The following is a 13,195-nucleotide window of genomic DNA, read 5'->3' on the forward strand; positions in this document are numbered from 1 at the left end:
AAAGGTAAGTTGCTCTTACAGAGGGCTGGCAGTGACATGATGGGCTGAATAGCCTGCTACTGCACTGTGACCATTCCACAGGAATTTCACAGTTTCTACCAATCTTTAATTACCACTTCATCTTCAACCTCACCTCCAACTTCAAGCTCCTCTGTCACCTTGGCCATGATTAATCTTGCTGTACTTACTTGAACATAGAGGTGACTTGGAGGAACCGGTGTTGGACTGGGATGGACAAAGTTCAAAGTCACACAACACCTGCTCCTTCATCAGGTGGTTGGAACGAAGGAGCAGCACTCTGAAAGTGAGAATTTCCAAATTAACCTGTTGAACTATAACCTGGTGTTGTGTGGTTTTTAACTTTGAATATAGAAGATTAGGGAACAATTTAATCAAACTGCTCAGAAGAACTGAGGGCATTGTTGCAATGTTTGCAGATGACAGAAAGATGGGTAGAGGGATAGGTCATGTTGAGGGAGCAGGGAAACTGCAAGAGGACTTAGGCAGACTAGAAGAGTGGGCAAAGAAGTTGGAATACAATGTGGGAAAGTATGAAGCTATGCACTTTGGTGGGAAGAATAGATGCGCAGACTATTTTGTAAGTGGGAAAAGGCTTCGGAAAGTTGAAGCAGAAAGGGACTTGGGGGTCATAGTTCAGGATTCTTTTAAGGTTAACATACAGGTTCAGTTAGGAGAAAGTGAGGACTGCTGATGCTGGAGATCAGAGTTGAGAGTGTGGAAAAGCACAGCCTTGTCAGGCAGCGTCCAAGGATCAGGAGAATCAATGTTTTGGGCATGAGCACTTCATCAGGAAGGCAACAGGTTCTGTGCCTGCTATCCAGGGAGTTGTCATGACATTTACATTCTGTATAACTCCCGGGTTCCTCGAATGTTCACTCTCCTACAACATGTCCAGGGCTGGCTGGTGAGTGATAAAGAATACACCTCCATAAAGTATGTCTGATGATGCACAATATGCAGACTAATGCCAAACAGTGCTACAATGAATCCTATTCAACAGACCATTCAACAGACAGTTGGTCTTCTGAAGAGACCTTGGAGTTCAGGCTCATAGTTCTTTGAAAGTAGAGTCACAAGTAGAAAAGATAATGAAGAAGATAACAGTTGGTACACTTGCCTCGATTGGTCAGTACATTAAGTATAAGAGTTGGGATGTCATGACATGACTGTGCAGGATATTGATCATGCCACTTTTGGAATATTGTGAGCAATTCTGGTCTCCCTCCTATAGGAAGGATGTTGTGAAACTTGAATGGGCTCAGAAAAGATTTACAAGGATATTAGCGAGGTTGGAGAGTTTGAGGTATAGGGAGAGGCTAAATAGGCCAGGGCTATTTTCCCTGGAGCATCGGAAGCTAAGGGGTGATTTTTGATAGATTTATAAAATCAAGAAGGCTTTCTGGAGATACTGTCCAGCGTGTGTCTGGAGTGGTTCATACAACTGACATAAGTCAGGGAGTCATAGAGATGTAAAGCATGGAAACAGACCTTCAGTCCAACTTGTCAATGCTGACTAAATATCGTAAATAAATCTAGCTCATTTGTCAGCCTTTGGCCACATCCCTCCAAATCCTTCCAATTCATATTCCCATCCAGGTGCCTTTTAAATGTTGCAGTTATACCAGCCTCTGGCAGCTCATTCCATATATGCACTATCCCATGTGAAAACGTTGCTTCTTAGATCCCTTTTAAATCTTTCCCCACTCCCATGAAACCAATGCCCTCTAGTTTTGGATTCCCCTATCTTAGTGAAAAGACCTTGACTATTCACCCTATCTATGGCCTTCTTGATTTTATAAACCTCTCCAAAATCACCCCTCTACCTCCAATGCTCCAGGGAAAATAGCCCTGGCCTATTCAACTTCTCCCTGTACCTCAAATTCTTCAACCTCGCAATATCTTTGTAAATCTTTTCTGAACCCTTTCAGGTTTCACAACATCCTTCCTATAGGAGGGAGACCAGAATTGCACACAATATTTTAAAAGTGGCCTGACCAATGTCCTGCACAGCCATGTCATGACCTCCCAACTCCTATAGTCAATGCACTGACCAATAGAGGCAAGTGTACCAACTGCTATCTTCTTCACTACCCTTTCAACTTGCGACCCTACTTTCAAGGAACTATGAACCTGCACTTCAAGGTCTCTTCAGAAGACCAACTGTCTAGTGAATGATCACCCCAGTGGATGCATGTGTTGCATTGTACCCCTGTTTGGTATCAGTCTGCATATTGTGCATTATCAGACTGCTTTATGGAGGTGTACTCTTCATTCTTTACCAGCCAGCCCTGGACATGATGTAGGAGTGTGAACATTCGAGGGACCCGGGAGTTGTACAGAATGTAAATGTTGTAATAACTCCCCGGATAGCCAATGCAGAACTTGATGCCTGTGCTCTTCAATTACATCCCTAAATGAAGAGCTCATGCTTGAAACATTGACTCTCCTGCTCCTCGGATGCTGCCTGACTGGCTGTGCTTTTCTAGCACCACACGTTTTGACTCTGATCTCCAACGTCTGCAGTCCTCACATTCTCCAAATTATCCATAGTGTCCAGGGATTTGCAAGCTGGGTGGGTTAGCTACGGGAAATGTAGGTAGAGTAGGTGGATCCGGGTGAGATGCTCTTCAGAGGGTCAGTGTGGACTTGATGGGCCGAATGGCCTGCTTCCATGCTGTAGGGATTCAATAAGATTGTGACTGATATGATTTTAACCTCAATTTTACATTACTGTATATCCCCGGTAATCTTTCATGCATCAAATGTCAATGGACCACTACCTTAAAGTATTTAAAGATTCTGCATCCACTACATTTTGAGGAAGGGAATTTCAAGACTGACAACTCTCTCAGAGGAAACCATATTTTGATGCCTCTATCTTATATGGATTACCTCATATTTTAAATTAAGACCACTAGTTCTAGATTCCCCCACAAGAGGAAACAGGTTGGGATCCACTCACTGGAGTTTAGAAGAATAAGAGAGGAAGTCATTGAAACATACAAGATTCCCGAGAGGATGTTTCCTGTCATGGGAGAGTCTCAGACCAGTGGGCATAGTCTCAGAATAAAGGGAGACTGTTAGAAACGAAAATCGCCTCTCAATAATCGCTCTAGACAAATTCAGGAAAACAAAGTTTTATTAGCAAGTCTGCAGAGTTGGGCACCCTTCTGAGAAAAAGGCGCCCCGAGGCTAACAAAGTTTCTCATTAAATACAGCACAAGTCCCTCCCCTCTTTGGCTCTAAAGAGTCACGAGATTCACATTCTAAACCGTTCAGTATTTTTCCATTCTGCACCCTTATCACAAAGTCTGCAGCAGATGTCTCCCGAGTTGTTTTTCTACCCTGTAGTCTTATCAGTCAAGGACTTATTCTTCTCTGTCAGAGTTAGTGGTCTTATCAATCAAGGACTTATTCTTCTCTGTCAACGTGAGTGGTCTTATCAATCCGTAGCAGCAGATGTCTCGTCCTTTATTATAGAGAAGCATGTTTTACCCTACCCCTATGGCTCTATTCCCCTTAGACTTTGGGGTCATGCACATCTCAGTTGTTTGTACCGAAATCGTCTCTCACAGAGACCAATTTGGAAACTGAGACAAGGGGAATTTTTTCTTTGGAACTCCCTGTCACAGACAGCAGTGGTGGAAGAGACTTTGTGTATATTTAAGGCTGAGACAGATTAATTCTTGTTCAATTGGGGAAATCAATGATTATGGAGAAGTGGCAGGAAAGTGGATGTGAGGAATGATGAATCAGCCATGATTTTATGAAAGGCACAAAAGGCTTGAGGTGGAGAATGGCTTACTCCTGTTCCTTATGGTCTCATTGTCCTTATCATATCCACGAGGTCAAGACCCCACAGCTCCTTTTGTTTCAATTTAGTCCCCTCTGAATCTTTTATCTCCATAGGATACAGGTCTAGCCTGTTTAGCCTTTACTCAGAGGGCAATCCACTCATTTCAGGTATTAGTCAACTTTCTCCAACACAATGACAATCCTTCTGTAAACACGGTGATCAGTACCTGTACTGTACCCAATATTCCAGATGCAGTCTCACTAATGGTCTGCATTACTGAAGCATAATCTCCCTACTCTTGCATTCAGTTCCCCTTACAGTAAAACATTACATTCTAAACTTTCCTTGTTCCTTTCTCTCTCTCTGTTGCCTTTTAAACAAAACCCTTAGCAGTCCGGTGCTGACAGGAAATGAATCACGCACGGAACTTTCTGTTCAATTTACGTGAAACTGAAAGTGAAAATCAGAAAGTCACCTCCAGTCCGAAATCTCTCCTACAAAGTGTTTATCCAGTTCTTTGGGAAACAGGAATAAAAGAGCAAAAAGGCGAAAGGAACTACTGTGACTGAGATCAGAGCACTTCGCATTTTGCTGTTCTCAACAGAATCAATAAGCGATAGAGCATTTTGGACGGTCCATTTGTTCAGGTACGTCTACCATCTTCTATTTTGATTTCCCCCAATCAGTCCTGTGTAACTCTCAAATACAGAGTTAAAGAAGTACTTACGTTGCATCTTCCCCCCCCCCCCTTCCCTCTTGACTCATTTGATTGTTAAAGCAAGCAGCAGACACACTGGGAATTAACAACACAGGAAGTGAGAGACTGTCAGAGATGTCAGATGTTTGCTTAAACAAGGCAGTTCACATGATTTTCCCTGCACCCTGTGGGGTGGGCCAGGATAGGGGGTGGCCAGTGACAATGGAATGGTATCAATCCTCCCCTAATCCACCCATCCCTGGAATCACTGAATGACCATGGACCAGAAACCGTGGGGATAAATAAAACCACAGGGTACAACAGAATTAACAATGGAATCAGCCCTCTTTGTTGAGTTCATTCCATCGAAAAGGAAATCTCCCCACTTTCACACTGTTTTAAGATCCGTAAATTGTATGGGCGGACATAATCCATCGATTCTGCTCCACCATTCAAAGTTAAAAATGACACAACACCAAGTTATAGTCCAACAGGTATATGTGGAAGCACTAGCTTTCAGAGAGCTGCTCCTTCATCAAGAAGCTGTGGAATAGGATCATAACACAGAATCAGCTCAGACAATGTATCAAAGGCAAGAGGTGAGAGTCTGTCAGTATGAGAGAGAGTGTGAGGTGTGCTTGTGGGTGTGTGAGTGTGAGTGCGCATGAGAGAGTATTTGCATGGGTGCATGCTTGGTAATGAATTTGTATTTGCAGAATTATATTTGCAGATGCATTCTATTTTGCTTGAAAAGCGCACAATCTGCAGGCAGTCAACCATAGAGTCATAGAGATATGCAGCACGGAAACAGACTTTTCGGGCCAACTGTTCCATACCGACCAGATATCCCAACCCAATCTAGTCCCATCTGCCAGCACCTGGCCCATACCCCTCCAAACCCTTCCTAATCATATACCCATCCAGATGTCTTTTAAATGTTGCAATTGTACCAACCTCCACCACTTCCTCTGTCAGCTCAGTCCATACACGCACCACCCTCTGCGTGAAAAAGTTGTCCCTTTGGTCTCTTTTATATCTTTCCCCTCTCACCCTAAACCTATTCCCTTTAGTTCTGGACTCCCCCACCCCAGAGAAAAGTCTTTGTCTATTTATCCTATCCATGCCCCTCATGATTTTATAAACCTCTATAAAGTCACCCGTCAGCCTCCGATGCTGCAGGGAAAACAGCTCCAGCCTATTCAACCTCTCCCTATAGCTCAACTCCTCTAACCCAGGCAACATCCTTGTAAATCTTTTTACAACATCTTTCCGATATGAAGGAGATCAGAATTGCACACAATATTCCAACAGTGGCCTAACCAATGTCCTGTACAACCGCAGCATGACCTCCCAACTCCTGTACTCAATACTCTAACCAATAAAGGATAGCATACCAAACGTCTTCTTCATTATCCTATCTACCTGCGACTCCACTTTCAAGGAGCTATGAACCTGCACTCCAAGGTCTCTTTGTTCAGCAACACTCCCTAGGACCTTACCATTAATCCATTTAATATTTTATAAATTCCTACTTTGAAATTCCTACTTGGAGTGCAGGTACATACCTCCTTGAAAGGAGAGTTGCAGTAGACAGGATAATGAAGAAGTCATTTGGTATGCTTTCCTTTATTGGTCAGAGTATTGAGTACAGGAGTTGGGAGGTCATGTTGCGGCTGAACAGGATGTTAGTTTGGCCACTTGGAATATTGGGTGCAGTTCTGGTCTTCTTCCTATCGGACAGATGTTGTGAAACTTGAAAGGGTTCAGAAAAAATTAACAAGGATGTCACCAGGGTTGGAGGATTTGAGCTCTCGGGAGAGGCTGAATAGGCCCATGATGTTTTACTTGGAACGTCGGAGGTTGAGGGGAGATCTCAGAGGTTTATAAAATCCTGAGGGGCATGAATAGGATAAATAGACAGAGTCTTTTCCCTGGAGTCGGGGAGTCCAGAACTAGAGGGAATAGGTTTCAGGTGAGAGGGGAAAGATATAAAAGAGACCTAAGGGGCAACTTTTTCACGCAGAGGGTGGTACGTGTATGGAATGAGCTGCCAGTGGAAGTGGCGGAAGCTGGTACAATTGCAACATTTAAAAGGCATCTGGATGGATATATGAGTAGGAAGGGTTTGGAGGGATGTTGGCCAACTGCTAGCAAATGGGACTAGATTGGGTTGAGATATCTGGTCGGCATGGACGTGTTGGACCGAAGGGTCTGTTTCCATGCTGTACATCTCTATGACTCGATGAATTCTACAACTGGGATACAGACAGACTCTAACCTCATACGTTTAGTGCATTGTCTGAGCTGAGATGTCACTTTTTTAAAAATAAAAATTTCAGTTATCTTGGGAATGTGACTGAAAAGAACTTCTGGGAATTACATATTAATGAATTGAAACCTGCAACTTATTCTAAAAGATGAAAGACTTAATAGCAATCTAGGTTTGTTCAATATATCATTTCAGCTGCATGACACTGTAATCTTTTGCTATAAATTCTGTATCTTATGATCCTGTTCCACAACACCTGATGAAGGAGCAGCGCTCAGAAAGCTAGTGCTTCCAATTAAATCTGTTGGACTATAACCTGGTGTTGTGTGATTTTTATCTTTGTCCACCTCAGTCCAACACCGGCATCTCTACATCATGGCTACTACTCAAAAACACTGTTACAGATCTGTTAATTGTTTACTTTCCTGACTTTTCCTCACAAACTTTGATCCTTATTGATTAAAAATCTCTCTACCTCAGCCTTGAATATATTTTACAACCCAGCCCTTTGTGGTGGACACTTCCTCAAGTTCACTGTCCTCTGAGAGAAAACATTTCTCTTCAGTTTTGTCTGAACTGGGCAAACCCTTATTCTAAGATTATACCCTCTGCTCCCAGACGTTCTCACAAGGGGAAACAACCTCTCCAGGTCTACTGTACGAAGCCCCCTCAGATTCTTCTATGTTTTAACAAGGTCATCTCTCATTCTTTTAAATCCCAGTGAGGACAAGCTCAACCTTATCAAGTTTTAGCCAGATTTCCCTACTCTTATACTCTATTCCATTTGAAATAAAGGACAACATGACAGCGCAGGACAGGCCCTTCAGTCCTCAATGTTGCACTGACCTGTAAAACCAATCTGAAGCCCATCTAACCTACATTATTCCATATCCGGTGACCATTTAAGTGCCCTTAAGGTTGGCGAGGCTACTACGGTTGCAATCAACAAGGCAAGAACGAGGATTTGCAGATGCTGGAGATCAGAGTCTAGATTAGAGTGGTGCTGGAAAAGCACAGCAGGGCAGGCAGCATCCGAGGAGCAGGAAAACCAGTGTTACGGGCAAAAGCCCTTCATCAGGAATGAAGGCAGGGAGCATCCGGGGTGGAAGGAAGGCTTTTTCCTGAAACGTTGATTTTCTTGCTCAACTGATGCTGCCTGACCTGCTGTGCTTTTCCAGCATCACTCTAACCTACTACGGTTGCAGGCAGGGCGTTCCACACCCTTAGTACTGTCTGAGTAAAGAACCTACCTCTGACATCTGTCCTATATCTATCACTCCTCAATTTAAAGGTATGTTCCTTTGTGCTATCCATCACCATCCGAGGATAAAGGCTCTCCCTGTCCACCCTATCTAACCCTCTGATTATCTTGTATGTCTCTATTAAGTCACCTCTCAACTTTCTTCTCTCTAACGAAAACAGCCTCAAGTCCCTCAGCTTTTCCTCATAAGACATTCCCTCCATACCAGGCAACATCCTGGTAAATCTCCTCTGCACCCTTTCCAATGCTTTCACATCCTTCCAACATCCCATTGTCATCCCGACGAACACTGAACTATGTTAGCTTCTTCTAATTGACACATGAGAACCATCCAATCCTCTGTACTGCAGGTTTCTCTATCAAAATAATATTCAGCACCTTCTGTCAAAGTGTATTGCCTCACATTTTCTCTCATTGTATTCCCTCTGCCGAGACTTCACCTGCTAAACTTGCCTACACCCCTCAAATTCTCGTTTCTAGGAAAGGGCGGAACTTCTCATTTCAGTTTACTTAAGAGTGTCACCTGCAGGGTTTCTGACGGATAGCTTCAGACCTGAAGTCCACACGAGTTCAGGTAAGGTTTGGTTCATTCTTAACTATGGTTCATATAGAGATGGGAAATCCAAGCTCACGTCCACACCGGTTCAAATTTCTGGATTTGAACGCCTCTTGGAAAAGAAAGTTAAAATCCTGGAGAAGTAGACCTGGCCAAAGAAAGCGTCTGTAAAACCCCAGCTACAGGAGTTCACTATATGGAAAGGTCCCTGCAATCGTTAGGTAGCCTGGCTAATGTATGATTTCTCAAACTAATCTTGCTGTTGACTGGCTTGCCACGTTAATAGTATTAAACCCCTTCCAAAGGCAAAGGAGATCTGCCAACATCTTCTCAGGCAAACTGGGATGGTCAATGATTGCCAGCATCGATGGTAAGCCTCACATCCTGAGAACAAGACTTAAAATGCTGCGATGCCTCTATGCTCAAATAGCCAGCTGAATAAGCAGTGACAACTCAAATCAAGATGTGGAGGTGCCGGTGTTGGACTGGGGTGGTCGAAGAGTCTGGTGTTGGAAAACTCAGCCGGTCAGGAAGCATCCGAGGAACAGGAGAGTCGACCTTTCGAGCATAAAGCTCATCATCAGGAATTTATGCTCGAAACGTCGATTCACCTGCACCCCGGATGCTGCCTGACCTACTGTGCTTTTCCAGCACCACACGTTTCAACTCTGATCTCCAGCATCTGCAGTTTCATGGCACAATGGCTCAGTGGTTAACACTGCTGCCTCACAGCACCAGCGTCTCAGGTTCAATTCCAGCCTTGGGTGACTGTCTGTGTGGAGTTTGCACATTCTCCTTCGGGTGCTCCGGTTTCCTCCCACAGTCCAAAGATGTGCAGATCAGGTGAATTGGGCGTGCTAAATTGCCTGCAGTGTTAGCTGCATTAGTCAGAGGCAAATGGGTCTGGGTGGGTTACACTTCGGAGGGTTGGTGTGGACTTGTTGGGCCGAAGGGCCTGTTTCCACACTGAAGGGAATCGAATGTAATCTTTATCCTTGGGGTGGACAAGGTTAAAAATCATACAGCACCAGGTTCTCATCCAAAATAAACCTGTTGGACTATAACCTGGTGTCGTGTGATTTTTAACTCAAATCCAACACACATGTGCCTGTGGAAAAACATTCAGCAAAGTACTCCACCCATTCAGAGGTGGAGGACAGCGAAAAAGGAACTATTAGGTGAGATAGGAAAGCTTGAAATAATGCGGTAAGTAAATTGGACCCTTCTAACCTCGCAATATCTGCTCTGAGCAAAGGTTTATTGCCAATTTGTTCTTCATCCATTTGGAGTTATGTCCCCAGAGTGGGCTACACCCCCATCTAGTGGTTATGCTGGGGATTGCCAAATATTTCAGTCCAGATTCTCTCAACTACTTTCAGTGACCCAGGAGAGTCAGGTGGGCAATCCTAAAGGCACCCTTCTTTCTCGCATTGCTTCTGAGGTTTTATGCCGAAAATGGGAGGATTTATATGTCCATCCAAATATGAGTAAACACAGCAAGAGAGGAGTGGGATGGTTGCTCAGTCGTTAGCACTGCTGCCTCACAGCACCAGGGAACTGGGTTCAATTCACGGGCTACTGTCTGTGTAGAGGCTACATATTCTCCCCATGCCTGCATGGGTTGCCTCGGGGTGCTCTGGTTTCCTCCCACAGAACAAAGATGTGTTGGTTGGGTGGAATGCCCAAGGTAAATTGTCCAGGGCTGTGTAGGTTAGGTGGATTAGCCATGGTGCTTGCAGGGTTACAGGGATGGGATGGGATGGGATGGGTCTGGGTGGGACACTATTTGAGGGTCAGCGTGGACTTGACAGGCTGAATGGCCTGTTTCCACACAGTAGGGATCCTGTGAATGACTCTATTTTATACAGCATCTTTCTAGGCCTCAGACCATCACAAAGCTCTGTGCAGCTAATCGTTTCAAACTCATGTAAGAGAAAAGACCAGCCTATTTTGATGGCCCATAGTTGCCCACAATAAGGTGGCTTGCCTTCTTGAATCATTGTTCTAAATTTCTAGCCAGCTGTTTGACACAACTGAGTGCCTTCGAGTGTTGTCAGGCCATTACAGAAGGCAGGTGCTGGTGCTGTGGATTGAGATTAACATACAAGCCTGACCAGAAAACCTATGGCAGATTTCCCATTCGAAAGAAAAATTAGAGATGGGTTTTAATAGCAGTCATTTTTTTGGTTTAAGGTCACAGTAGTTGAGATTAGCTTAAATCCAGATTTGTTCAGTCAACTGAATTATATCCTTCAGCTCTCAAACTCATTAGTTCCAACGGCTGTATTACTTGTCCAGCAACACAACCACTTAGCTATCGTAGTCTGAACATTGCTGTTGTAATTCAGGAAATAGAGCAGTCACATCTATGGATCAACTGAGAGATAGAGCTAACGCTGAAGAGCAAGCAGATGACCAGATATTTTCAGACATATTTTCCAATATTTGCAGTCTGACAAGATCAGGGGGGGCTTCGATTACCCCACATGGCCTTGTGTCTCCCCATTGGCCATCGTTACTTTAAATTTGGAATGGTTTTTTTCACAACATGTTAAACTGAGGCAGCATCCACCTTCAAGATAATGTGAAAGATCCCACATCGCTAATTTGAAGGATATGAGGTTCTTTTACCCAAAGCTATTGCCTTGGATTTAGTTTTAATTTTTAACTTAGAGAGAGGACTTCAGAATGTATCAAATTGCTTCTACAGGCAACAAAAATGGTCACTGAGGTAAAATAGGAAACCCGACATCCAACCTGTGCACAGTAAGATTCCACAAACAGCAACTACAGAAGAGACCAGATGAGCTGACTTTCGGGTTAGTCGAGGGTTAAGAATAGCCAGGGATTAAGCCCAACTTGTTCTTTAACCAGTGACATGGGATCTCAACGGGGAATAATGTCTCGCTTTGATTTCTCTTTCTGAATGACAGCGCCTCTGACAGTGCAGCACACCCTCAGCACTGCAGTCCGAGTGTCCGCCTAGATTTTGTGCTCAGGGATGGGGGAGGGGTGGGGACTAGGTCACTGTGGGCCCATAACTGTCTGATTCAGACCTGAGAGCACTACCTTCTGAACCACCATGTGAAGAAGTGGAAACAGAAACAGAAGTTGCTGGGAAAGCTCTGGCAGGTCTGGCTGCGTCTGTGCAGAGATATCAAAGTTAACATTTCGGTTCCGGTGATCCTTCCTCAGAACTAATGGTAGCTCGGAAAATGTCAGTTTCTTTGATTTCTCTCTTCACAGACGCTGCCAGACCTTTTTCCAGCAACTTCTGTTTTTGTTTCTGACATACAGCATCCGCAGTTCTATTGGTTTTCTTTAGTGTAAAGAAGTGGAACTATGAACATGATAAACACCTAAGTCAAAACAAGGACTGCAGATGCTGGAAACCAGAGTCTAGATTAGAGTGGTGCTGGAAAAGCACAGCAGGTTAGGCAGCATCCGAGGAGCAGGAAAAATTGACGTTTCAGGCAAAAGCCCTTCATCAGAAATAGAGGCTCTATTCCCGATGAAGGGCTTTTGCCCGAAACATCGATTTTCCTGCTCCTCGGATGCTGCCTAACCTGCTGTGCTTTTTCAGCACCACTCTAATCTAGACACATGATAAACACCTTCCAACCACTTGAAGACGACAAATTGTGGAATCTTGATTGAACTGTTCTGTTTTCAGGAAATGGCCAACCTGTTATACGAGGAGTATGAAGAGAAAATTCGTCCTTACATTGATCTAATTGATTCCCTGAGGAAACTGGGCTTGAATAAGGACTTACCATTACCCACCATCGCAGTAATTGGAGACCAGAGCTCAGGGAAAAGCTCAGTGCTGGAGATGCTGTCGGAGGTGGCCCTTCCCCGGGGAACTGGTATGAAATGTGTTGTGATTATTCTCTGTGCCTTTGATGTTAACCCCCACGGAATTAGCCAGTTGTATTCAAGTATGTAGTGTGCTCATTAAAATTCCATTCTCCCTGCTCCGTTAGTGGAGACACTTTCCCAATGATTGGAAACATTTATTTAACTAAGTAGAGTTGGAGACGGGAGGTCTTGTGGTGCAGTGAGTAGTGTCCCTGTCTCTAAGCTAGAAGCTTCAAGTTCGAGTCCAACCCCATGTGTTAATGGCCAAAGAGGGTATGTTCATATTGCTGCTGATCCAGGTTGATTATCAACTTGTGAGTGTTTCCAAAATATGGGAGCAGGGGCGAAGAGTGGGAGAGATGTCAACTATGAGAAAATTGGAACGTTTACCACCGCAATCATAGATCAAGCCTAGACATGCATGCAGGACCCCTTGTTCACTCAGTTCACTGGGGTGAATCAGATTAGTGCCACAGTATGAGGGTTGAATGGTGGATTTGGGACCATGGTAGGGGTTGTGGAATGTGAGTGTCACCTTCTGCTGTAGAACTCAAGTAAATGTGTTGGAGAGTGAGGCAGCACATTTCTGCAGAGCTACAGACCATGTTGGACCCTGTAATTTTGACTGAAGAGTGGGGGGAGTTCATGGGAGACTGTCACATATTTGGGGAAAGTTACCACAGCAGAGCGAGGAGCCTGTCTGGGGAATGCTCCCAGCCAGGGTTCCAGTGTATAAA

The 13,195-nt window shown here is 44.2% G+C and overlaps 1 protein-coding gene across 3 annotated transcripts in view; it reads left to right on the top strand.

The window, feature by feature from the left end:
* The first annotated feature begins 4,250 nt into the window (after positions 1-4,250).
* The window catches only part of LOC122555396 (interferon-induced GTP-binding protein Mx3-like), a 39,813-nt gene continuing 30,868 nt past the window's right edge, over positions 4,251-13,195 (top strand). The window contains exons 1-3 of one of the 3 annotated variants that reach the window (XM_087992494.1): positions 4,251-4,464; positions 8,525-8,618; positions 12,274-12,466. In XM_087992494.1, coding sequence (XP_087848620.1) covers positions 12,277-12,466 — 190 coding nt within the window. In that variant the 5' untranslated portion in view covers positions 4,251-4,464; positions 8,525-8,618; positions 12,274-12,276. The remainder of the gene's footprint in view (positions 4,465-8,524; positions 8,619-12,273; positions 12,467-13,195) is intronic. The other 2 variants (XM_043701366.2, XM_043701367.2) reach the window with 2 other exon arrangements.

This window comes from Chiloscyllium plagiosum, unplaced genomic scaffold (genome assembly GCF_037043375.1).
Source record: "Chiloscyllium plagiosum isolate Xiang-an unplaced genomic scaffold, Cpla_swu_hap1 HiC_scaffold_12, whole genome shotgun sequence".
NCBI classification, from domain to species: domain Eukaryota; kingdom Metazoa; phylum Chordata; class Chondrichthyes; order Orectolobiformes; family Hemiscylliidae; genus Chiloscyllium; species Chiloscyllium plagiosum.